This window comes from Dunckerocampus dactyliophorus, chromosome 13, assembly GCF_027744805.1.
Source record: "Dunckerocampus dactyliophorus isolate RoL2022-P2 chromosome 13, RoL_Ddac_1.1, whole genome shotgun sequence".
Taxonomy (NCBI): Eukaryota; Metazoa; Chordata; class Actinopteri; order Syngnathiformes; family Syngnathidae; genus Dunckerocampus; species Dunckerocampus dactyliophorus.
Genome location: NC_072831.1, coordinates 26,396,739 through 26,423,784, shown reverse-complemented (window position 1 = coordinate 26,423,784; position 27,046 = coordinate 26,396,739). Strand labels below are relative to the sequence as shown.

The 27,046-nt window shown below is 42.0% G+C and overlaps 2 protein-coding genes across 7 annotated transcripts; both read right to left on the bottom strand.

Annotated features, from left to right (window-relative positions):
- Window positions 1–2,685: 2,685 nt before the first annotated feature.
- On the bottom strand, window positions 2,686–6,708 carry manea (mannosidase, endo-alpha). Of its 6 annotated transcripts, none has more exons than XM_054797258.1 (6): window positions 6,452–6,708; window positions 5,809–5,903; window positions 5,078–5,604; window positions 4,885–4,994; window positions 3,683–3,759; window positions 2,686–3,587 (listed from the first exon to the last, which is right to left on the bottom strand). In XM_054797258.1, exons 3-6 carry the CDS (start codon window positions 5,544–5,546, stop codon window positions 2,954–2,956), a joined length of 1,290 nt encoding a protein of 429 aa, XP_054653233.1. In that variant the 5' UTR covers window positions 5,547–5,604; window positions 5,809–5,903; window positions 6,452–6,708; the 3' UTR covers window positions 2,686–2,953. The 6 variants fall into 6 exon arrangements, with proteins under 6 accessions (XP_054653233.1, XP_054653231.1, XP_054653234.1 ...); XM_054797256.1 differs by having other exon boundaries at window positions 6,566–6,708; XM_054797259.1 differs by having other exon boundaries at window positions 5,809–5,900; window positions 6,566–6,708.
- Window positions 6,709–8,354: 1,646 nt separating this feature from the next.
- LOC129192860 (serine/threonine-protein phosphatase PP1-beta catalytic subunit-like) lies at window positions 8,355–25,475 on the bottom strand. The gene is made up of 8 exons (XM_054797264.1): window positions 25,316–25,475; window positions 18,199–18,330; window positions 12,747–12,977; window positions 12,565–12,669; window positions 12,421–12,492; window positions 10,773–10,924; window positions 10,481–10,615; window positions 8,355–9,470 (listed from the first exon to the last, which is right to left on the bottom strand). Exons 1-8 carry the CDS (start codon window positions 25,365–25,367, stop codon window positions 9,366–9,368), a joined length of 984 nt encoding a protein of 327 aa, XP_054653239.1. The 5' UTR covers window positions 25,368–25,475; the 3' UTR covers window positions 8,355–9,365.
- Window positions 25,476–27,046: the final 1,571 nt, after the last annotated feature.

The window sequence follows — 27,046 nt, the reverse complement described above, 5'->3', positions numbered from 1 at the left end:
TGGCAAAAAAGTCACAATTTTAAGGAAACAAACATGTGACATTATGAAGATAAATAATGGAACACTTGGAAAACACATCAGATCTAAACTGGGGGAAAAATGATCTTGAATATCTTTCCTGATAATAAGCAGGTGATGTATTAGTAACAAAATGATGCCACATAATTTGATAGAAATGAAAATGATCACCCTATAGAGGGGGGAAATCAAAGACACCCCAAATATCAAAGTGAAAAAAATGATGTAGCACACTGGTCCATTTTGCTAAAATGTCATTGTAGCAACTCAAAATGATTCTCAGTAGTTTGTGTGGCCCCCACGTGCTTGTACGCATGCCTGACAACGTCGGGGCATGCTCCTAATGAGACTATGGATGGTGTCTGGGGGATCTCCTCCCAGATCTGGACCAGGGAATCACTGCGGTACCTGGACGCATGGAGGAGATTCCAGGAGACAGGTAGTTACTCCAGGAGAGCTGGACAGGGCCGTAGAAGGTCCTTCAACCCTCAGCAGGATCGATATCTGCTCCGTTGTGCAAGGAGGAACAGGATGAGCACTGCCAGAGCCCTACAAAATGACCTCCAGCAGGCCACTGGTGTGAATGTTTCTGACCAAACAATCAGAAACAGGCTCCATGAGGGTGGCCTGAGGGCCTGACGTCCTGTAGTGTGCCCTGTGCTCACTGCCCAGCACCGTAGAGCTCGATTGGCATTTGCCATAGACCACCAGAATTGGCAACTACACCACTGGTGCCCTGTGCTCTTCCTTGATGAGAGCAAGTTCAACCTGAGCACATGCGACAGACGTGAAAGGGTCTGGAGATGCCGTGGAGAACGTTATGCTGCCTGCAACATCATTCAGCATGACCGGTTTGGTGGTGGGTCAGTGATGGTCTGGGGAGGCATATATCCCTGGAAGGACGCACAGACCTCTACAGGTTAGATAACGGCACCCTGACTGCTATTAGGTATCGGGATGAAATCCTTGGACCCATTGTCAGAACCTATGCTGGTGCAGTGGGACCTGGGTTCCTCCTGGTCCACGACAATGCCTGACCTCATGTGGCTAGTGTATGCAGGTAGTTCCTGGAGGATGAAGGAATTGATACCATTGACTGGCCCCCACGTTCACCTGACCTAAACCCAATAGAACACCTCTGGGATATTATGTTTAGGTCCATCCGGCGCCACCAGGTTGCTCCTCAGACTGTCCAGGAGCTCATTGATGCCCTGGTCCAGATCTGGGAGGAGATCCCCCAGGACACCATCCATAGTCTCATTAAGAGCATGCCCCGACGTTGTCAGGCATGCGTACAAGCACGTGGGGGCCACACAAACTACTGAGAATCATTTTGAGTTGCTACAATGACATTTTAGCAAAATGGACCAGTGTGCTGCATCATTTTTTCACTTTGATATTTGGGGTGTCTTTGATTTCCCCCCTCTATAGGGTGATCATTTTCATTTCTATCAAATTATGTGGCATCATTTTGTTACTAATACATCACCCACTTATTATCACGAAAGATATTCAAGATCATTTTTCCCCCAGTTTAGATCTGATTCTTTAATTTTTTTTGAGCAGTATATATATATACACAATACACATCTGTAATGTTTTATGTGTTAAGTGTTGTTATGCCTACAAGTGCCGATGGTGCAAAAGTAATGTTACATCTCTGGAATGAAATTCTCTGAGAAAATAAAAATATCAAGTATGAAATAATGAAATATTAGCTATATTGGCAAAACTAACTAAAAAAAAAAAAAAAAAAACACGTCGTGGGAAAACGGGCCATTTGGTCACCTCGCGTTAAGGCAGACAGGTCAAACTGAAATGTTTGCATTTGAATGCATGCAGCAGCGACATCCAGTGGCCGAATCGGGTTACTAGTATTTTCTGCTGTACAGGGTGTATCCAAAAAAAAGTAAGACTCTCCAAAAAGTAGCCAGTAAAGTTACAACTGAATATTTTCATGAAATGTCTTAGTTTGCATATGTTGGTATGGACATCATCCTTCCCTCCATCCCAAAATGTATTGCATAATTGCATGCATGACTGAACACAGGCCCGTTTTCTGGTGGGCAAAAAAAGAAAAATTCCTCCAAAAAACTAAAGGGTTGAAATTTAAGGAAAAGTCATAAACTGTGATGCAAAATGAGAATTTTTGTACTTCTATGCTGCGATACCCAGATTAACCCTTTGTTTCAGCCTGTTTGCACTGGGGTAATGCATGTAAGTTTTTGTCAACTTTCTTTAGATCCTGCACTGCTCGTCATTCCCGTCCCGTGTTAACTTCAGCTCCGATTCGCTGTTCAGTGCCATCGGGGTCATGTGGTGGTGTCACATACACTTTTGATTTGAGATGTCCTCAGAAAAAAAGTCCAGCGGTGTCAAATCAATAACACGGTCACCAAAAATCTGTCATCCGATGAGTTACTGTTGTCCTGCGGTGTGGTGGAGCACCATGTTGGGCACACCAAGCACGTGCCAACCGACCATAACGACGTGCTCATTCAACACTCCGAGATAATAGTCACCGTTGATGTTGTTGCGGGGAAAAGTACGGTCCAACAATTCAACCAAGTAAATTGTAAAAAGGTTGTTACTTGTGTACATTTTGCATTGGTGCTGCATGGTGAATACATTAAGGCCAGATTACATGAAGACAAAACAGCGTGGAAGTGAACTGGAATAAATAGATATACTTTATTAATCCAGTGAGGGAAATGAAGGAATGATGATTAGCCATGTCGATGCTGTGGGTGTTACTTTCCCTTGTCGTATATTATAATGAACGCGATTGCTCCCTGCTACCACTTATTGATTATAAACGGCATTGCCAAACTCTCAAAATGATCCAAAACGTAAGGAAAGTATTATGAAGTGCCACTTTTGGTCACCAGTGCACCATGATTTGCATCTCTGAGCGCGTCTGTCATGCAAGTGAGGGTTATTCCTGCCACCTCCTGCGCTCACCGCTAAACAGGGCGGCCCACTTGCGGGTGATTTCCAAGTAGAAGGTGGGCCTGTTGGGCAAATAGTCCAGATAAACAGTTTGGCCCGTTTTGGGGACGGCCATCTCGATCTGAGTGCCCTCGTGCCATTCATTGAACGACGTCACGGAGATGAAATGGGGCTTGGCCTGCAGGGCGGCGCTCAGAGAGGTCTCGTAATATTTTCCGTTGATGCGGTTCCTCGTGTTCTTGCTGTTCCACGGCCGCACGCTGACGTCTATGTAGCCCGGCCCCACGCTGGGGATGAAGATCAGGTTGTTGTCCTCACAGAAGGCCTTGATGGCGTCCCAGTTGCGCTGGGTGGAGCCATAGGAGAAGCCTTTGGTGGCGAAGTAGGTGTAGACGCCGTCAAAACCGGCCGTCAGCACCTCCAGTTTGTGCTTCTCCTCCACCAGCAGGGCGATAAAGACGGCGTCATAGGGCGTGTCCCGGATGCTGTCGCTCTCGGTGTGCTTGAGCAGCTTGGCCCACTGCTCAGAGTTCATCAGGTACGAGTCGTACACGTAGAAGAGCGGAAGTAGCTTACCCGTGCTGGTGTGGTACCTGAAGAAGGCCCGGTGGTCTCCGTACCTGAGGCGGACCAGAGGTGTCACAAAGTGTACTTGTATTGGTTCTTTTGGTATTGTTTCTCTTTCTTTTTAATTGCGTGATGCGTCACAGCTTACTTTTCAATTATGTATTTGACATTTGCGTACATATTGACTTCATCTCTCCCTTTGTAAGGCTCAATGTGAAACGCCACCTGCGGACAAATAAAACAACAGAATTTAGAGGCGACCAGCACACTTGTTCTGCTCGACATTCATGGAGCTTTTAAAACTAGAATGAGGCCGCACGGTGCCCTAGTGGTTAGCATGTTGGCCACGCAGTCAGGAGATCGCGGAAGTCAGGGTTCGAATCTCCATTTGGACATGCATGTTAGGTTAACTGGCGATTAGAAATTGTCCATAGGAATGAATGAGAGTGTGGATGGTTGTCTATATCTGCGACGTTTGTCTGCGATTGGCTGGCGACCAGTACTGGTGTACCCCGCCTCTCGCCTGAAGTCAGCTGGGATAGGCTCCAGCATACCCCCACGACCCCACGGCATAGAAGACGGATGAATGGAAGGAAAGCTAGAATGACATTCAGTAGCAACAACTGCTAACAAAAGTGAAGTGTTTTCTTATCCTGGTTTAAAGGATGACGTAATTCTGACCAACGTCTTTATTCTGAGTGTATGAGTGGTCTCAATAAACAGAAATGCAAAGAATAACAATAAGTGGATATTATCACTCACTCTGTGACGTTTCATGCAGAAGTACAGTTTGCTGCATTTCAGTGTGCTCGGAAATCCCAGGAAATTCACTCAAAACGTGAATTCAACTTAAATGATGTGGTGTCTTTGAACGCAACTCCTCATTGCTCATAATAAACACCGTTAAAGTCCAATTCAAATATTCTGCTTAAAGAAACCAGTGTTAGGTAAATCGATTTTCATGACGTGTGCCATCTCTTGATTTAAATTCTCAGTTCATTTGGCGCTGTTAATACATACAAATATATATAATCCTGCCCTGCATGCATCTTTCTTTCAATACAGTAAAATGGGCATATTTCAGACACAGTGTGACGTGATTAATCACGATTAATTTGAAAACCGAGTTTCACTGTGACTTAAATTAATTACGTATATTGAAAGTGGGGAGAAAAAGTTGAGTATTTGTTTTGGTAAATGTATAGACAGGACTACCACTGTGAGTAAAACGGGCAAAAAGAGAACATACCTTGAATGAATTTGCGCCATAGTGTTACGCAATTGCATAACAAAGCAAGCTATAACACAAAACCACTGAATGACGTTAATGGCAGTTGCAAGCTGGCACACCTTAATGTGGTACTGATGAGCCACGTCCAGCAGCAAAGGCATGATGTCGTCCACTGCCTCGCCGTTGTCGTCCTTTAAGTGGGGAGGATACCAGGAAATGGCGATGACACCTGAGGAGGTTAACGCAGCAGCTTGAGAAAAACACTGAAAAAAAAATAGATGATTAAAGGTTAAATGGGTTATTTTGTCTCACCTATGGCAGCTGTACGTAGCTGCTGCATGTGCGCTTCAATGACAGCCGGGTCTCTGGAACTGTAAGCCCCCAGAGCTGGGTAGAAGTTGGACCCCAAATCCTCAGGTGGGCTGTGCCTGCCTTGTGGATACCTCTCAGCCACCTTGGCATCCCAGTGGGGTATTTGAAGGTGGTTCCAGTGGATGTACTTGCCATCAAAGCTGGGGTTCCCATACCAGATGTAGTAAAAGGCATGGAGGTAGTAGTTGGGTGGAGGGAACTTGCTGAGGTCCTTGCCTGCCAAGGTGTTTTCAATCCTCTTCCTCCACTTGGGCTCATTCTCTTTGGCAGGGTCCATCTTGCCCAGTGACTGCTCTCTTGTGTCGCCTGTGTCCTCCAGGGTGAGGGACTTGCGCACCGCTGTTACAATGAGCACAAGCACCACCACAGCCAGCAATGTGATCCATGATTTACGCTTGAACCTGGCCATTCTTCACTTTGGGCTGCTGTCCTCTCACGGATCATTGTTGGGACAGCAATTTAGGACCCTGCAAGAATGACAGTGTGAATAACAAGTGTTGTAATAGATGTGGAATGTGCGTGTGTGTGCGGGGGGGGTGGTAAAAAAGTTTTGCTTCTTCCTACTCCTTTTGGACATGTGAAACTGTCAAAGAATGATTCATGAGATGTATTCCATTGTAACCTTCATGTTCAAATAAACTAATACCAAACCAAAAAGGGAGAGAGGATACCTTTCAATCTTCGCCATTTTAAACATATTGGCGATGGAGATGAGTTTTATTTTGGAGAGCAGGACGTGCTTCCGTTGCTTTGTGAGTCCCCTCTGCTGTATCACGGCGATTGAAAACAGCAAATAGCGTTACAGTGCATAATATTTATTCTTTATTTCAACAGTACACACACACACACACGCACCATGATAGCATCAAGTTTTTTCTCAATATTTGACGTACAGTTCGACCGGAAACTCGGACATGTCGGCCTTCAACATAACATACCTAGCGTAACAGCTGTTAGCTAACGGGCACGGCTTACATTTTAAACAAAACTACTGGGAAAAAAGCACACGACTACATGTTAGGATTTTGGACAGTCCCTTCAACGTTAGCACAGTATTAATTAAGTGGTTTTCAAATGCAGTTTAGCTAAATATAGCGGTTGACCAAGCTATAGCATGACGCTCCCCACTAGTTAATAAAACAGCAATGTAACCAGTAATTATTTGGGCTGCACATGAGTCAATCTAACTTCTGATATTTGCTAACTCAACTTTGGACTGATCACCATACCCAATGACAGGCGTTGCTGCTATCAGTGTATTAGTGTCCGACTAAGAAATATATATCTATAGCGCAAGGACTAGCTTGGTCATACCTGTCACTCCGCCAGTTTCCCCTATTTTTGCCTCTTTCCCAGCGTTCACCCGTTTCCGTATTTTTATTTTTTTTAACTTTAATTAGGACAAAAAAATACCGATAAGACACCCACAGAGTTAGCCGGAGCAGCACAGCTTCCGCTCGGCTCGTCCTCGGCAACACTGAGTAACACCACTGAACTCTACACTACTGGAAGGGGCGTCCCTGCTGACCGCATGAAGCCATTGGTCGGCCATCTTGCTTCACCCAATAAAAGCACACACGCATACACATACATGTATCTTCATTCACTACATTTATAATGGTTCGGTATAAAAATTAACACGAATTAACAAAAATTACATTGAAACAGAGTAAATCTACTAGACCCAAATCTCAAAATTTCCTTCCAGTTTAAGGTTTTTCCTACCTCCATGGTATGAAATTACAATGCATAACGGGGCCATTCGGGGCAATTCAATGTATAGAGCACTGATCTGTATAATATATCTGGATAGCTCATTGGCGATGACTTGTGAAGCCACACGGCCGCTATATTGCCACTCGCAAGAAACACTCACTGAACTCTATACATGGAATGGCCCCGATCGCTTGCTGCGCATTGGGAGGCTTGAAGCCACCGGAAGTATAGAAGTCGCCGTGTTGTTTCACCCAAAACAAGAAAGCCGCACAACTAAGAGGAGTTCGAGATGCCGTCTTGTGCTGCTATTAATTTCACAAATCGTGATACTCGTGAAAATCGCGAGAAGGGACTTACATTTCACAGGTAGGTAAATGCTTATAAATAATAAAAATAGTTTAAAAAATAGATACTTTAAACCTGTAAGCATCTTTTCATCTAAGTAGTTTTAAATGACCCCTTATTCTCCTTTAGATTTCCACACTGCAATGCTCAACTTCTAAAGCAATGGGTAGTAAATATGCGGACAGACAGGTGGATTCCTGCAGCCAGAGCGCAACTCTGTTCAAGTCATTTCACCGAGGAGAACTTCGACAGGACCGGCCAGACTGTTAGATTATGACAAAATGCAGTTCCAACAATATTTGACTTTCTTGATCATCTTCTAAAGGTATGCTAGCATTTAACTTTGATACTACGTAGATCCTTATCAGAACAAATACTTTGTGAACACTGAAATTGAGTTGTTATGCATTGTAATTTCACACCATAGAGGTAGGAAAAAACTTAAACTGGAGGGAAATTTTAAGATTTGGGTCTAGTAAATTTACTCTGTTTCAATTGAATTTGTGTTAATTCGTGTTAATTTTTATACCGAAACATAATAAATGTAGTGAATGAAGATACATGTACTGTATGTGTATGCTTTTTTGGGTGAAGCAAGATGGCCGACCAATGGCTTCATGTGGTCAGCAGGGACGCCCCTTCCAGTAGTCTAGAGTTCAGTGAGTAACACACGTCCTGCTGCAGGTAAATTGTCAGGCCTTCAGAATAAACGTACACCCTATTTGTCAAGTTGTAATTTTACCAGACTAAAGTCAAAATATGAGAGAAAGAAATCGAATTCTGAAGAGAAAAAGAATATGAGAATAACTTCATAGCTCTTTTGGACTCAACTCCAGTAGATTTTCTTGAGTTTTATTTCACTATTTACAGGAGCTTGTCAGGTTACGTTGACAACCTTATTACATATGTGATATGTATGTCACAGTTTAAAAAGAGGCCAATTTTGCATCATAGTTGTATCAGGGATTTGAAAGACATGTATTTTTTCAGCATCACAATCATAAGGATTGTGATACTCTTAATGCCTACACATTCAGTGATGTGATGCTTATTTTTAACAATATATTCTCAAATAAGACAAACTCGTCAGAACTGCCCTTGCAGTCTTCCGTTGTCCAGTATGTGCTCTAAACTGCTAAACTGTTCACAGGATGTTAAAAGAGAAAACATTTTTTTAGACTTTCCATCCACATACTTTATTCATTTATTGACTTTCAAACTTGTACAAATTGCAAAAAAAACCAAACTTGCTTTGGGTTAACGCCTCACTCATTTCATGTCATCATCATAATCATTTTTAGTAAATAAATTAAAAACTATGTGAATTGAGCAAACAAAAACAAACAGAAGAGAAATATCCAAAGGAGAACACATCTGCGATAGACTGGAGGCTGCATCATTTGGAACAGGAGGATCTTTGCACACAGTTGTTGCTGTAGGCCTACTTGGTGCTGCACTACTGTATCTAAACACCAGGTGGGGTCACAATCACGAAGCAATGCTAAACGTGCACCCACTCTCGCATATAAAAAAAATTAAATATTACATATTTAAAAAAGGAGGATGGACAATTTTGCCTCAAAGCCACCAAATGACGTCATTTTGTGCAACACCAAATATTGCGGTGTATTACGCTGCAAAAATAACAAAAACAATTGAAAATACTGACCATGAGTGGCTACTTCTGAAATGCCTGCAAATGAATGCACGTGTCTCACCACAAAACAGAAAGAGAGGATTATAGAGAAGGATGTCAATACTGGTTGTGGATTATTTTTGCTGTTTTTTAAAATATACATAATACACATGTAAGCGTATTTATCATGTTATTCATGTCGGCTAATTTAGAAAGTGCATGAAGATGCCTTTATGAGTGATGGAGGCAAAAACATCATATCTACTTTTTTTTTGTCTTTTTCAGGAAATTTAAAAAGGAAACAAACTTGCTCTAACTCAAGAGGGAAACCACAGTAATGTGTTAATGTAAAAAAATATTAACAAACAGGCAAAAAAAAAAGATTGGTCACAGCAAATTTATGTACACATTAAGAAAAGAGCAGTCAGTGGAGTCGGGGGGGTGTGGTGGGGTGTTCAGATAAGCCTGGGAGGTGGAGGTGTGGGAGTGGGGTGACTATGCAGTGTTGGGTGGGGACTGAAGGCTGTACGTTCACCTCTTCTTGGGGGCCTGAGTGGTGCGGGATGGAGTCACAGGCCGACCAGAATTGACCCCCCCATACTGATATTTGGCCTTCTTCTCTGACGGCTTTAAGATCTTTAAAGAAGACGAAGTAACATTAGACCACAACAGACATTATCTCACATTTCAGCAAGCATTTTTATTACAGTGTATCTTCTCTAGGGCCTTGAGATGTTGGGTGTACTTCAGAGTAGTCAGCGTACAGCTTGTACAGCTGCATACGTTTACCATCCACTGAAAATGACCATGATTGTCTACATAGCTGGCAATGCAAGCATGGTGGTGGTAGCGTCATGCTCTGGGGCTGCATGAGTGCTGCTGGCACTGGGGGAGCTGTGGTTCATTGAAGGAAAACAAGAACCCCAACACGTACTGTGACATTGTGAAGCAGAAAAAGGGCTGCATGGGAGTTCACAGACAAATTAAGGAGCCCAGACACACCTCCAAGATGATCAAGTGTCTTGCGGCAGAAGGTGAAGGTGATGGAGACCCAATGGAGCATCCTCAAGCAGAGGGAAGGAGGGAGCGCAAGATCCCTTAACATCCACCATCTCCACCAGTGATATCATCTTGGAGGAGTGGAAATCCAGTAACAACCTGTGCAGCTCTGATGAAGTCCATGCCCAAGAGGATTAAGGCAGTGCTGGATGACACTAAATATTCACACCAATTGGACATGTTGACTGTGAGCTGTACTCACTTGTGTTGCCAGATGTGTGTTGACACATTTTCACCTACTGCTATACAAGCTGTACACAGACTACTCTCAAGTATATCCAAGTTGAATTTCCATAGTATTGGCCCTTGGGAAGACAAGCTGGAAGAATAACTGCCACGTGGCCAACTTTCTCATGATGCTGGCAGCACTCATGCAGCCCCAGACCATTACAATTATCATGCTACTCGTGTTGCCAGCTATACCAAGCTGTACACTGACTACTCTAAAGTATATCCATGTTGACTTTCTACAGTATTGTTCTCAAGCAGATGAAATAAAACACTTGCTGAAATGTGAGGGTTGTACTCACTGTGTGTGTGTGTGTGTGTGTGTGTGTGTGTGTGTGTGTGTGTGTGTGTGTGTGTACCTGGAAGGAGCACATGAGCGATTCGTCGACGCTCATCATGCCACCCGCGTTATCAAATTCCCCGCAGTAGTTGGGTGCTGAGAAAAGAGTGACCAGTTGGCGTTTGGCAAAGAACTCGTAGCCATCCTCCACAACCTACGAGAGAGAGAGAAACACACGTGACATCATTCCAAACGCCTACAGCGATCGATCGCCAGCAAGACATCTTCCTGCCGGCGTCCAAAACCGCCCACGCCGCAAATGGTATAAAAACACAAGCTTGCTGCAAGCTTTGGAAACCACGCCGGCTCACCTGGTGGGCTCTGCAGATGAGGTCCAGGTCGTGGCGGTTGAGGAACTTGCTGACCACGTCGGCGCCGAAGGTGAAGGACACACCGCGGTCGTTCTCACCCCAGCCTTGCACGTCCTTGTCTGGGTCGGACCACAGGAGGTCGCAGAGGAGGCCTGACAGAGACGCATTGGACGTGATGACAAGACAAAAGACGGGGGGCGAGGAAAGCACATGTCCAATGGATCTCTTACTCTCCTATTTTTTCCCCATGAGAAATTCAATTCAGCTGTTCAGGGTCCAGTTGTTGCCAACACCAGCAGATTCTTTACACAGTGTCACGTTTTTACCTCCTGCTAAACCTCCTTTAAAATATGACTTATGCCATAAAAGTTTGGAACATTTTAGAGAAATATACGCCTCTAAAGTCGCCAAACAATAAAAAAAAAAGAACTTGGACGACGTCACACAAGACCTCAGCATATGGTGCCAGATATCCGCAAATCTCACAAGACATCTGCAAAGTCTCGCGGGACTTGTGCTTTGTGAACACTTAAAGGCCATTTGAGCCCTTTCTGCCACGTTTATGCCCTGGCTGCTCACGACAATATGGTTGCAAGAGGCAAAAAGTTCTAAATCCGAGGTGTCCAAACTTTTTCCAGTGAGGGCCACGTAGTGAAAAATGAAAGGATGCAAGGGCCCCTCTGATATTTTGTAAAGCAATGCTAAGAAGTGATATACTGTGGTTGGAAAAAGCCCTCCCGCCCTCAACCCACATTGTTGCTGTTTTTTGAGGGGTTTTTTTCCAAAATCAAAATATTAAAAATTTTCCATACATTTTACTTGGCAAATTTTCTTCTCGTAATATTTTGACTTTATTCCCCATAATGTCATAACTTTTCCACACCCTGTTTTTACATTTTCATTAAATACATATTAATTGTACGTTGAATTTTCCAAAACTTACAACTTTATTTTGTTGTTTGTTTAATGACTTAAAAATAACATTTTTTTTCTTAAATATTTCACCTCTATGTTACTAAAATGACATTTCCCCTCATATTACGAGTTTATTCTCGTAAAATTGCAGCTTTTATTCTCGTTAGACTACGCCTTTTTTCTCTTCATATTTTTACTTTATTCTCGGTTTTTTTTAAATTGCCCAACAATTTTATCTTTGTGCAAATTTTATTTTATGATTTTATTCCCATCATAATTTCACATTATTATTATGTGTGTGTGTGTGTGTGTGTATATATATATATATATATATATATACACACACACACACACACACACACACACACACACATAATATAATATAACATAATAATAAAATGATATAATGATTATAATTTATTTATATATATAAAAATAATTTATAATCATTATATCATTTTTCCCCAACCTAATTTTCCAAAAATTACTACTTTATTATTTTTTTTAAATATTACTAAATATTATTTAACATATTTATATATAATTTTAGTTTTCTCATTAAATTATATTTTTAGAATGTGCCGCGGGCCGCACTTTGGACACCCCCTTTCTAAATAAATAAAAGAAGATAAAGAATGCTGTAATTGAACTTAGCTTCCTGACACACTGCTTACTAGTTCTTTTGAGACACCGCCACACATAGATTGCTGTCCTGTGGGAAACACTGCGCTACCTGTGTCAGGCACGTCCGTTGGCCTCATGATCCTGCGGATCTGCTCCATCGACTGCAGGTCAGGTGAGAGTCCTGCAACACAAACTTCATTTAAGGCGATGTGACAATTAAGAAGATTTCAAGAGAAACTCGGGGAGTGGTCACCTCCATGGCAGCAGAAGATCTTCTCATCAATTATGGCAGCAATGGGCAGGCAGTTGAAACAGTCGGTGAAGGTCTTCCACAGCTTTATGTTGAACCTGCGCTTACCTGGTGGTGCACAATTCATGACTCAAGTGTGTGTGTGTGTGTGTGTGTGTGTGTGTGTGTGTTCTATATAGACGCACATTCGTCATAGAAGCCGTAGATGCGGTTGATGGAGGCACACTCATGGTTGCCCCTGAGCAGGAAAAAGTTCTCCGGGTATTTGATCTTGTATGCCAGCAGCAGGCAGATGGTCTCCAGCGACTGCTTGCCTCGGTCCACGTAGTCGCCCAGGAACAGGTAGTTGGCCTCCGGGGGGAAACCGCCGTACTCGAAGAGCCTCAGCAGATCCGTGTACTGCCCATGGATGTCGCCTGGGGACACCATGAGGAGATAATGAATTGAATGAAAGCAATGATAGACTCGGTGAGCATCACCCCAAACGCTAAACTTCACAAGTCTGTTTTTTTTCTTTTTTTTTTTCTATGTGATGTCACTAGAGAGGGTGGGCAGTGACGGCAAAGAGGAAAACTACGATGAGAACCATAGAAGAGAAAACTGGATTGCTGCTGTAGTATAGTGGTAGTGCAGCAACTGAAAAGGTCCCATTGCCTCTGCACTGGCTGCTCGTGCTTGGTACAATATTGCTAAAGCAACAAAACATAAAAAGGGCTGACGGTACACCTAAACGTGAGCTACTTTCAGTCGTTATACAAAGCGCCACTGTTGTCGGCTCATGAACAGTGCTTAAATACAGTGTTTTCCCATTTATTCATTTCATTGGGTTGACCCACTACAAATATATTTGACACTACCTGTTCAGCCTCATTCTTTTCCTGGTCTGCCAGAAAATAAGAGGATGCAGTAAGAGGGATCGGTGTTGCCAACTTAGCAACTTTGTTTATTTAGGGAGTAATCAGACCCCTCTTGATACTCCTTCTCAAAAAGTACAGTATTTTCCAGATCATACAGAACGTTGCTCCGGAGTATTCATAGTCAAAAAATGCATGAAGAGGAAGAAAACATGTGTCGTACATTATTTTGATATTTAGGCGTGTCATGGCGCCGCTTCTAACAACAATAAATTCGGAACAGACGAAGACGAAGCCAGAGGGAGAGGACAATGGTGAAACTAAAGCTACAGAAGCTGAAATAAGTCATTTTACTATATGGATGAAATTAAACCTTACTTGTTTAATAAACCCAAGAATGTTCTCGAAGACCTGGAGCATGGGAATGTATCAAACCACTGTATTTTAACACCAAAACTTACATTTTTGTATTCACAAATTAAAAATAGACTGAAAATCAAACATGACACAGCAGCTACAATCTCCATGCTAGGCATAATTAGTGTCCTAATTAAACACTGCTGTCGAAAATACCACATTTTTCAGTCCAGACGGGTATCATATCATTATAATTGCACATTACTTACAGTCTCCAAGAAAGCATTCAATAACTCGTCTGGTATGCTCTATCATTCACAACCACCCACCCACTTAAAGGCAGAACATGTTAAATTATATATACTGTATATATATATATACTGTATTTGATATATCAGTTGTACTTGATAAGTCGCAGGACGAGTCAAAATATGAAATGCAGTGTGAGTTCTAGTTTGCAAAAATACGGTAGTTCCAAGCATGTTTGTTTTGCTTTTCATGTTTTTTTACTCACTTTTTGCAGATGCATCATGACAAATTATGCAAATTTCACACTTATATCATTCCATCACCCACCTGCATAATAATTTGCATTCCTGTGGGGAAACACTGAACTAACACCTGACGACTTTGGTGGGGGACACTGACGTCCAACAATGTTTAAAGTTTAATGGCCCTCGTCTCACCTATCAGCAAGGCAGCGATGAGCTGCAGGCACAGGGTCTCTACAGTGGAGCCCTTACAAGACCTGCTTTCCTTTTATATCCTACAAGTAAGAGCTGCTGTAATTTAAGTCAAGAGCTCCACACACACAGATTGTACAAGAGCCTCGTGCTAAAGGTCAGCGCTATAATAACAGGCTGAGTTGTGGCCATGACACAAAACTAATAACAGGCCAGCTTACGCCAGGATGTCCTTCAGATCCAAACGGCCCAAAACTAATTGCAACTTTCCACCGACATCGAGCTTGATTTCTTCTATTATGATGTGGCGACTGGCAAAGAAAAAAATAATAACACCACTGGCATGGAAACTTCCTGACTAAAAGGCGGCATTTTTATTTTTGCATTCTTTCTCCGGACACAAAGACGCACCGTTCAAGTGAATGAATGAATTCAAGGACAACTAACGAAGGTTTGGGCAGTCGCAAACGGACGCCACGATGACAAACGCAAAAACCATGACGACTGGAAAGACACAGCTACAGGCTACGTGCTGTAATTATAGCCGTGGACCTTTGTTTACCTTGAGCGCAAATTGGAAGCAAGCGATAATTGTAGAGATTGTAGAGATAATTGTAGAGAGCTTCGAAAATGTGTCATATATAACAACATCAGTTTTTACCTTTAAAAGGGATAGTTTGGATTTTTTGACATAAATTGAATGACTTCCCCATCAGCATTGTAGTCCATTAACAACGACTTACTTAAATCCAGTTCTGGTCAGATTTCTGTGATGAAGAACGTAGCTCCGCTTCGTTGCTGTTGACAATTTAGTAAAGAGTTTGGCTTCTCAAAACAAAACAAAAAAATCTGACTTCACAAAACGCTCAGAGTTTGTCTCCTGCCGTATTCCTGCGCAATGTTGCCTGTGCATTCTTGACGCTTGCGTCTACTTCCGCGACGGAGCACCGCGGCCATCTTGTTAACATATGTGCTCCACAGCGGATGCGAGTGTGAACGCACAGGCGACAGTGCGCAGGGATACGGCGGGAGACAGATACTGTATAACGCCGAGCGATTGGTGCGGTTTCATTTTTTTGAGAAGGCATTTCTGTGATGCAAATGTATTAATCTTTTCAACTCATATTGTTTTGAGAAGCCAAACTCCTTACTTAATTGTCCCCAGCAACTAAGCGGAATTACGTTCTCGTCACAGAAATCTGACCAGAACTGGACTAAGGAGACCAAGTTGGGGGTAAGTCCCTGTTAATGGACCACAATGCTGACGGGGATGTCATACAAGTTCATGTCAATCTGAACTATCCCTTTAATAATGACATGGGGTGCATGAAAAAGTATGTATGAAATGGTATATTGCACAACACAGCAGCAACAGAACCAATGTTGTAACAGCGGTGATGAGCAAACTGTTTGGCCAGCATTGATAAGCACTGATGAGGTCATTGTAAACAACGCAGCATAGCAAGTGGAACACACAAGAGGTTCACACCAACTGCTGAGTAGCGCAACCAATATTTTAAAGTGCTACAGACGTAGGTACAGCTGATGGATGCTGACCACTGACGACACTTTAACTTTTGCAAATAATAAAAACTATTACACTGCTTTCAGTGCCAGTGTTTTTTGTCCCACTGCTAATTAAAGACCCACTGGTTATGTGTAGTTATAGACCCAGCAATACAGGAGATGTTCATTTAAATCGAGGCGTACATAATATAACTGCTATATCAGGCCAATGACATAACAGGAAGCCACAGCCTCTGGAGCAAGTGAATGATCGTTTTGGCCCACAAAAAGCTTGCTTTTGTGCTACCAGGAGGTGCACTGAATGATGCAAAGACATCACATGTGTGTACAGGTCCCCCGCAGTGATAAACACGAAGCAGCAGTGCGTGTGCGTGAGTGAGAGAGAGACCCAGGCAGGCTCTGTAATGCAGTCTGGTTATATAAGAAAACTCAGAGCTGCAGCAAAAGAAATATACTATGGCTCCTGTGTGTGTGTGTGTGTGTGTGTGTGTGTGTGTGTGTATCTAGAGTGTGAGTTCACTTGTGTCGCAGCCCCTCTAGACTCACAATGCTGTTTTCTGCATGAGCTGAAATCACAATCATCTCGACTCTTGCTATTTGTGAAACGATGTTGGTGTTTCTAGTGATACACGTTTGTGTACACTTATTTTCCAGCTAAGCTCCATCCGGTGCATGCAAACTATGGATGAACACAATGATCAGTTAGTCCATAGATGGATTGATTGGGGGTTAATTGAGTCTTGACGCAATGGAGGCAAAATAGAGTGGACCTATACATTTTCAAGCATAAAAATGTCTAAATGAACTAAAATACAAATATATGTGTGATGATATGTAGTATTCTACACTGGTCACGATGTGTCAGTAATTTACACTGATGAGACAAAAGCCACGCAGTATTTCCTGTGGTGGCTTCTACTGTCACTGTCCAAAAAAAAGGAACAACAATGAACTCTCTCAATGCTAACTTGAGTCTAAATTACATATTGTATATTTCTTATTAATGTCCTTGTCTCTTATTATGTCTACTATATAGGGTAATAAGAATGTGAAGTGTTATTTCATGTCTAGAGGGCTCTAATAATGTTAAAGGGGAGCTATTATGCTCATTTTCGGGCCTTTGTATTGACTTCTGGACTCCTATAGAGCAGCTACACACGATACCCTGCACAGAAAGCTTTCTAGATCTTCCAGGCTCTGCACCTCTTCCTGCAGTGTTTCCTTGGTTTTCCTGCCTCCCGCCCAAATGATCTGTGTAATTTACTCCACCCCGACCCTCCTCCAAGTATGCCTCCCGCCGAGCCCACTTTGCTGTGATTGGTCACACTCCCAAGTGCTCCCGAGGACTTCCGGACAGCTGTCGAACCGCTTTTGTCCGATTACTTAAACAAAATAAATAGTTAGGACACTGATAAAAATTGTGACTTACAGCTTACTCTTCTGACTCTTCAACACGACCAAGTAACGTTGGAAAGGCGGCGTACTTCAGCAACAGTTTGGCAGATAGTCCAGCTTCGTATTACTCATGTTCACAAACCAGTCCAGTGAAAGTGCCGTTGACAGAGGAGCATATTTTTCTCCTGCTGGCTGAGAATCAGCAGCTTCATCCACTTCTTCTGATGCTTGGGCTTGCCAATATAAGGAAGTCCGAGTTGCATTGACATAAATAGAACTCGGTATTAAAAAAAAACAAAACCCTGTAAAACACAGCGTGCAGAGCCGTCCAAAACTGCTTTCAGGGCTCACTTCCAAATGTGCAAACCTCATTACCTGACGCGTTGGCATTGTTTAACACGAGAATACAACATTGTAACAACATTTATAGGTCAGAAAAGAGGAAAAGCATTATTGCCCCCTTTAAAACCGTATTTAGTAAGTCAAAAACAGTTTTTTACACTTTAAGTACAAAAACATCCCATATATAAATAAGGGATCCTATTTTGCAGAAATTCACTCATCACAGTCGGGTCTGAAACCAATCAACCGCAATAAACAAGAGATTACTGTACTTCATAGAGGTACTTCAAGAGGCATTTCTTGCCACTAAAAAAATACATAATCTAATGTAATACAATATTAATATAATACTGCCCATAATAAACGGATGCTTCTAAATATGCCCAGCTTTAATGCTCCTGCAACAGCTTTAACATTATCAAGTGCCAGCACTTATGGACCGCTCCTGTATACAACCATTCCAAAGGCTGACCACTGACCGCAGATCTTGAGAGGGGCCTCCAGCTCCAGCAGGATGGGCTGGCTGAGGAAGATCTCCCGAGATTTGATGCAGAGGCCTCGCACTTCCGCCTCGGTCATCTGCACTATCTTCCCCGGGCGACATCCTCTCACTGTAGCACAGAGAAAGAGAGCGAGTCATACATCAACACTTGTTATACACACGACAGCTTAAACTGCCTCGCTTGCTGAGCTGTGTGTGGGTGAAGCGAATGCGTACCGTAGCTTAGCACTGCTGAGCCTTCGGCACGGTAACAAAGCCGCCGCCGCTGCCGCTTTAAGATGGTGTGACGACGCGAGAGTCCTCTTGGGTTTATTGGGCGTGTAGTAGCGCTGCGCTGGCTACAGCCTGCCTGCTGGCACTGCTGGACCGCGGCTCAGATTTATCGCGCAAGGATGTGAAGAGGAGAATTTGCTAAACGTCTGCTAGCGTCAGCAGATGGCAAAGTCGAGCAATAACAGACAAAGTCAGATTATACGGCATTAAAAAAGTGTCCCCACACAACACTAGGTGCCTACTGTATCTCAGTCATGTGACATGACCAATGGGGACAGACACAATAAATTTAACAACTTTCCTTCATGAACATTTTAGTCAGTCATCTGGAATTTGATCATTTTCTTTGTATAATCGCCGTTAACTCATTCAATACCAAAGAAGGTATTTATATGTTTTTATAAACCCGAACACCCGATCCCAAAGACGTATGTAAGCTCGGGGTGTAACAATACGTGTATCTGTATCGAACCGTTCAATACACATGCACACCAAACCGTGACCCCTGTATCGAACAATACGCAGTTTCATATTTATTTCAATCAACTTTATTTTATCAATTTCCTACGGCCGAAAGCTCAGTGTATCTGCGATCAACTACTCTGGCTTAGGTTGCATTGTCAAGCACAGAGCCATTGAGCTCCGCCTCCCACATTCATACCATGCTAAAAATGTTGAAAATATTGAAAAATGTTGGCAATTTCAATAAAATTAAAATGAAAAAAGGCAAGGTAATTCATTTTTTATATCGAAAAAGTATCAAACCGTAACACAAACGCATCGAACCGAACCGTGAATTTTATGAATTTATACGTCCTTTACGTTTTTTTGCATGAGGAGCAAAAAGAGGTGATGACGCAACTGCACACTAAAAGATGTCACTTTTAGAGCCGTTTTAAGCCATAAAGAAGCCTAAAGAAGCCTGAAGTCCAATGTGACATCTGCTATGAGAAGAACCACCACACTGTCAACTTTTGTGTGTTCAGTTTTGAAGTTTAACCAAAATGTTTTGTTAAGCCTAGGTCACAACAGGATGTATGATTTTTTTTGTCCTTGCGATTTTGGCGCTGCGTTTTTTTTGGTTTGTGGAGCACGTAGTTGTGGTGACCATGAAGGAGCAAGATCTCGACATGCATGGAGGATGTGCAAAATGTCTGAAGGTGGGTTGGCCGCACTACGCATTAAGTATGTGAGGTGCACGTGTGGCGCACAACGCACACAGGAGTCTACAGGTAGGATTGGGCATCGTTTGAATTTGAACAATTCCAGTTCCAGTTCCGATTCCTCGTTTCAATTCCGGTTCCTACAGATTCTTGATTCCGATGCTTTAAAGAGGCAGGGTCATAAAAGTTTGCATGGTTTAAATGGGGGCGTAGCGAGTTCTTTTTGGATGAAATGTCTGAACTTCTCCATGATTTTTTTTTTTTTATGATTTGTATTTGTAATTTATTTATCCCACAGCGGAGAAATTCACTCCTGATATGATGATATGAACTTTTCATGAATTTCTCACGGCTATTTTCAACCAGTATATAAAAGATCAAACCATTCAACTTGAAAATACATGATATTCATAAAAAATGTTTTCTTTTGAAAAGTAGTATATACTGTTTGCGGCCTCAATGTTGGTGTACGTTATTTTTTTCATGACACCCTTATTTTGTAAACACAAGTAAACAGAAAGTAGTCCAACTAGCGCCCGTCCTTTACAGTATTTACACCAAACTTCCACATCAGCTAACTTCCTGAAATCCTCGGTTACATTAGCATGAGACAGACGTCATTTATTGTGTGACTTCCCTGATTCTGACTGCTTAGAAAGTCCAATGTAGCGCATCAAAGACGAGGTACTATTTCTACACCATGAATGAGTCAACATGAATCATGTTGATCGTGCACCCTCCTTCGGATGATACCATTGTAAAAGGGATGCTCCGATCAGGGTTTTATGCTGTGGATTCCGAAACCGATCATCCATGAGGGACTTTGGCCGATACTGATCGCATGAATTAACTGTACATTTCAATGTATTTATTTATTTATTATGAGTGGTATTGACCAGGGGCGCTGTTAGAGATTTCCAAGGGCCCCTGGGAAATAGGTCATTGTTAAAAAATAAAAGTTTGAGGGGATTGTCTTTTTTGTTTTGCCTTTATTTGTTTGAAACGATTTTTGCACGATTTGACACCAGCCTGAATTTAATTTGATGCATGTTGTGGAGTAATACGAATACACAAGAAATAAACTGTTCAGTAATTATTTTTTTAGCTCAAGCTAACAAAATTAAAAGAAACTTCCTTTGTCATCCATCCCCAAATGTTCTAAATTGGATTTGAATCAGGGGAACATGCAGGATGGTCCAAAATGGTGAGGTTATTCCTTTGAAAGACGTCCTTTGTCAGGCGTTGTCCCGTTGAAAAAGCCATTACCACACAGACGACGGCCTTCAGTCATGAGGGATGCCCCTGGCAACATCCCCGCATAGCCATCTGCCGTCTGACGCCCCTGCACAACCTGAAGATCCATTGTTCTATTGAAAAACAAAACACCCCAGATCATGAGGGCATCCCTCCACTGTGCCGTGTGGAAAACATCTCAGGTGGGATCTCCTTGTCACGCCAGTAATGTTGGAAGCCATCAGGACCGTCAAAGTTCCGTTTTTTTCTCCTCAGAATAAAACTTCTTCCACCTTTCAATGTCTCGTTTGGTGCTCTCCTTCAAATTCCAAATGGGCAATTTTGTGGCGTTGAAGGAGACGTGGCCTTTCAGTTGGGCCAAGGATCGTCCTCAGCTCCTCCGGCTCAGGGCAGGTGAAGTTTTTTGTTCCATAACCTTCAGGATCTTTGATGAAGTTTCAAATGACTGTTGTGCTGCGTCCAACCTCAGCAGCAATGGCACGTTGCCAGAGGCCTTGCTTTTGCAGCTCAACAATCTGACTTTGGCTTTTAAAGGCTGTGGTCTTAACCTTTTGATCAGCTGATGAACAGCCTATTTTACTTTAACACTTGTTTGCAATAAATTGCTTCCTCCAAACATTTTTGTCTCACTACCATTTCTTCTTTTTGCATTTTGAAGCTCTACTTAGCACCTCCTCAAGACCCACCAGTGCAAAATGTAAGTTCTTGCAATTTTTCAACTCGTCTTAAAATTTGGATCCAGAGTGTATACTGTATATCCCCTTGAAGCGGCCGTTTGATGTCACCAAACATAAATCGCTGAAGAGCATGAATCAAATCAGTGGAATTACATAATAAGTAAATGTTTTGTTTTGGGCTGAAAGCTCAACGCCCACTGAAGACTGAAGATTCCTATAATGCATAATTAAGCCTGGTGAACAAATGTGTGTTAGTCAGAGCTGGCATTTCTTTAAAAGCTTCTTCCCCAAGGGCCATTTTGGTTATCTTTACAAAAGGGACAAGCAAATGTTTTCTTAGGATGGATTTTAAAAAGTGCTGTATTAGCAAGGAGGTTGGAAGGTTCGTATCTAAACATTGTGACTCAGACTTCCTCGCTTTGTGTACAATCCATGCAACTAGATCAGAGCCAAATTTAATGACCCGTCTTCACCAGCAGCGAACGGGCTTAACATGCTGGTAGTAGCACTTCTGCAAGCCCTGGCACTTTTAAGAGAGATTACGTTGTTCAGGACAGAGAGGGGCAAAGGCTAAAATGAAGCCATGACATGGATTTGCCAGCGTCGTAAACTCGATCTAACACGTGGAGGGACACAATGTTCTCCATGCTCATTAAAATAAAATCCCTCTTAATTGTCAGGTTTAAAAAAAATACTTTGTGGGGAATTAAGCTCTTGAAATGCCACATGTGACTTTTGTTACAGGTTTTGTGTTGTGCTACGCTTATGGAAAAGAATACAATGAAAGAGTAAAAATAAAAAACAAACTAGACGCCTGCCGCTACACTCCGCCTGGGGTGAGGACTCCCACTGCACATATCTGCCCTTTAAGGAATTTGACCTCCATTAAGGAGCTATATTTGTCCCTTATGGTCTTTACATAAAGCTGCTAGCAGCGTTGAATGGGGCCTTGCACCCCATGTCCCTGAAAACCACCCTGATAACATCCAACAGTAACAAATTTTGCTGGACAATGTATTGTCCCATGAGGACAATCCATCCTAAGATTAATTTAAAAAAATCAACCATAAAAAATGTAAAAGACAGCTAACAAGGCATGTTGTACATAATTGATGAAGGGCATATGTGGATCAGGGTGACATAATCATACACATCATAGGGGAGGCTGGTCTTCATCATGCTCATCGCAGATAACTGATTTTTTCAAGTCTGACTTGTGGACCCACTTATAAAGTCACATAGTATGGCATAGCCCAACTGTAAACTATCGTGGGATGGTTCGGATTTGGGTTCATTTGGTCAAAGCCTGTAGGAGGGGTTTGTCAAAATACAAGTCCTGGTCTGCGACCCGAAAGGACTGGTTCTCACCAAAATATTCCGCTTCCTGTGCATTTTCTAACATGAGTTATGCTGACATTTTGGTTCATCCTCTCACGACACACATCGCCACCTGATTTATTGTCGAGCCGTGAAACTGGTGGCACGTTACAAGGGCAAATTTAGCAAAAAGTGAACATGGACCTGTTCTGAGTGAAACAACACTTTAGATAACAAGACACAGTCCTCCGTCATGAACATAATATAGCCGTCCATGTGTCTCTGTGGCAGCAGTGACACTTCCACAGTGAAAATAACTGCATGGAATAAAACACATTTTATTTGCTGCTGCTTCAAAGTGTGCCAAGGACACTTTCTGTTGCCAAAGTGGTTTGGTCCACCGCTCAGAGACGACCTCTCAGGGGAACAGCAAAGCTTTCAAGCACTCTTATTAGGAAGATAAACTAGTGATGCAAATCAGACTTTTCTTTTTTTGGTTGTTGTTGTTTTTACACCCGCGCTTGCTTGCAATCTGGTCCTCCCACCAGAACATTTTTTAATTAAGCAATTGGCTCTCCAAGTGAACCAACATGCCCATGCTGTTCAACAAAAAATGTAATATTCAAATGGCACAACAATAAAATGACACGTTTTCTATCAATGTATCTGTTACAGCCGGGGTGTTCACACTTAAATTGAAGCATGCGGGTGCCACTTTGATACCTTCATCACTTCATAGGTGATGAAGCAAATTAGCGTAATATCATATAAAATATCTCTTCATAATGAATTTGTTTTCTGTTTACAATATGCTGAGGGCCAATAAAAAATGAGCTCCAGGCACAAACTGGACCCCGGAGTGCATTTTGGACACCAGTGGAACCTTGGTTAGCATCGTTAATTCGTTCCAGAAGGTCTGACTCTAACCGAAACGGATGCTAACTGAATCAATTGTTCCCCATAAGAAATAATATACTGTAAATCCAATTGATCCCTTCCAGAATTACCTCCACTGAAGACGTGATTCTTGATTGTGAGTGTTCCCAAAGACACAGTGCGGCAGCGAGACACCACACAGACACCCCCTTCCTGTTTTGCCATGAATTCTTCATTTTATGCAATAGTGTTTTGCATCTCAATAACCCAAAATGGAGCCCAAGAAAGTTTCATCTGCCAGCATTTTGATAAAGAAGGTACAAAAAAAATTCAAATAAATTCAAGAAATAATGCATGACCAAACAGGAAGGTGGTGTCCGTGTCATGTCTCGCTGCCACATTGTGTCTTTCGGAAGACTCACATCAAAAATCTCATCTTTAACGAAGGTAAAAGTCACCTTATTTACCTTATTTATCCCTTTCGTTTGGCACTTATTTGCATTTAAATCACTTTATGCATGTAAAACTATAAAAATGTGTCATGTGTTGGCTTTGAGGGGGGCGGACGCTAACCGAGGTTCCAATGTTTGATGGAAGCCACAATCTGGGAAGTTACTACATGTGTACAGGACACAAGCATTATACTGTAATGCCATTCTAAAAACTGCAAAACAGTTGTTTCTATGAACAAACGTTTGTGACTGGTTTCAGGTAAATGTTACAGCCATTCTTATAGACAGCTGACGTTTCAGAGCTGGTAAATTTGAAACGTTTATATAAACTGATATCAAAGAGTTGCGTTACGATGAAAGCTTCTGTGAACTGCTAATGTTACACAATTTTTTTCGGTCCATGCAGATTTTCTTAAGAGATGGGTTTTATACGTTTACATGTACAGATAATGTCATTAAACGTGTTATAATTAACACTTCAAAACGTTTCCGTGAACAGGCAACATTGCAGATACAGTTCAATGCAAACCTTTTTCTTCAAGGCGAACGTGACAAATGTGCAGTTTTCTACGAGCTGGTAACGTCACCTACGTTTTGTTTTTTTTAAGCTGGCCTTTAAACGTTGATAAATAAAATTGACATCAGAATAACATTATGATGAACGTTTCAAGTGAACAAGTCCTGTTAGTAACGTTCCAGAGTCAATTGGACTATTCCCAACAAACGCACACGTAGCTGCCACTCCTACTCGGTGTAACGCTATTTCCACCCCCTGAATAACAATATGAAATACGGCTAAACACTAGATAGAAAGTGGATATTAGACATTCCCATGTTACGCCAACCGCGAGGCTGTTTTTCGGAATGATAGGATGAAGAAATGTAGGCGTTCACCATCCCGACTGTGTTTATAAACACGAGAGGCTAGCGAGCTAGCTCGGGAAACACCACTAGCCGTTAGCTAACGCCAGCCAGACCGCTAGTTTTTGCGACGTGAGCGGATAGAAGAACCAGAGGATAAAGAGTCGAAACGAGGACCACGCAGCCGGTGTGGCATCCGAGAGCGTTCACTGAATCCTCACCTTCCAAAAGACGAGAGATGAGGCTGTCCACGTTCAATTCACCCTCCGCCATCTTCACTTCTGATGGAGTAGATGAAGTGTTGGTCGCTTGCGATTCTCCTCATGCACGCTGAGAGGCGCTGTTGTAAACCAGGGGCGAGGTAGCTCACTTGCCAACTTTATTTGCGTATGACAATTATTTTGAATTATTAAAAGATTCTTCTTGAATTTCTAATTCTGTTGCCCTGAAGTGTGATTCGATTTTTTTTTTAAATGAAGATCTCATTCAATCAACTGTTTCTGGATAGTTGATGTTATAGTTCAAACATGTTGCCTTTTGTTACCAAGACAAAATTGATATTTTAATTCCATTTATATATTTTAAACATACATTTTTATAGTTTTAGTACATATATTTTGTATATTTTTTAAAATGAATGAACAATATTTATAATCCGTCTGTGTAGGCTCTCAGTCGTACAGGAGTTGTCCATCGAGGAAAAGGCTTCTTGAGACGTCATCTGTACTTCTGTGTAGAAGGTGTCGGACGTTTCGCTCCTCATCCGAAGAGCTTCGTCAGCAAACTAATAAGTGCTGGTAGCTTAGGCCTTAAATACAGTAAGAGTGGGCGGAATTGGTGTGCCAACACCCTCCTCCTATTGGTTCGTTACACTAAGCCTGCATTCCTCATCTTTACAGTGGTATAATCCTATCCTGTTATTCACACCTACGATAAAAGGGAAGTGTCGCTCCCTGAATTGGGTATGAACGACTCTGATACTGGCTTGTTAGCATCTATTGTTCTGGCTCGGCCCTGCCTTCACCTCATTTGCAAGACTAAGAGCTGTGGGTTTTGGTCTCAGTAACCTGCTGAACACAGGGTCCAAATTGAACCTCAAACCACCATTCCGATTCAATGATGGGTTCTGTTGTTTGACAAAAATAGCTTCCTTTACTCCTCTTTCAAACCATCTGTTTTCTTTGGCCAAAATCTTTACCTCGCTGTCCTGAAAAGAGTGATTGGTAGCTTTCAGGTGTAGATGTACTGCTGATTGAGGACCACTAGCATTGTCCCTGCGATGTTGATAAAGCCTTTTTTGGAGCATTTGCTTAGTTTCCCCAATGTAGTGCTCTTTGCATTCCTCATCTTTACAGTGGATGGAATAGACCACATTGCTCTGTTTCTGGTTTGGAGCCTTGTCTTTAGGATGCACTAATTTTTGTCTCAGGGTATTTACTGGTTTGAAATAGGTAGGAATTTTGTGTTGCCATAAGATCCTCTGGAGTTTTTTCGGAGACCCCCGCTACATAAGGGACTACCACTCCTCTCCTTTTTAGCTTCTGTGGGCTTTTGGGTTTCTTTTTCTTTTATTCTATTTATAATCCACATAGTAGACTAACAGCCTGTCTGAAGTGCGGCAAGGGGGCCATTTGTGCCCCGCAGCACATTGTAAAATAAGTTGGTTTTTTTAAACAGCAAATATGGGAAAAATAGAGCAAAATGGCACGATGTAAATAAAAAAAAGTTGAAATGTTGACACTAATAACTAATAACGACGAATAAATAATCATAAATAATGATTTAAATATGCTGTATATATATATATATATATATATATATATATATATATATATATATATATATAATCCTTTGGAAAAAAAATGTGTAAAAATCGCAACTGTTTAATAAAAACACCAATAAATAAGTAGGACTCTTAAGACGTTTCAGTGTTGATATCAAATGATTTATTC

Excerpts from the sequence above, each read along its gene's own strand:
- manea (XM_054797258.1), bottom strand. The coding sequence starts at position 5,546 with ATGGCCAGGTTCAAGCGTAAATCATGGATCACATTGCTGGCTGTGGTG. Across the intron at positions 3,760-4,884 it reads CTCATCAGTACCACATTAAG|GTGGCGTTTCACATTGAGCC; the intron begins GTGTGCCAGCTT and ends ATTTGTCCGCAG. Across the intron at positions 3,588-3,682 it reads GTCAAATACATAATTGAAAA|GTACGGAGACCACCGGGCCT; the intron begins GTAAGCTGTGAC and ends GGTCCGCCTCAG.
- LOC129192860 (XM_054797264.1), bottom strand. The coding sequence starts at position 25,367 with ATGGCGGAGGGTGAATTGAACGTGGACAGCCTCATCTCTCGTCTTTTG. Across the intron at positions 12,493-12,564 it reads GATCTTCTGCTGCCATGGAG|GACTCTCACCTGACCTGCAG; the intron begins GTGACCACTCCC and ends TTTGTGTTGCAG. Across the intron at positions 10,925-12,420 it reads AACGGACGTGCCTGACACAG|GCCTCCTCTGCGACCTCCTG; the intron begins GTAGCGCAGTGT and ends CGTCTCTGTCAG.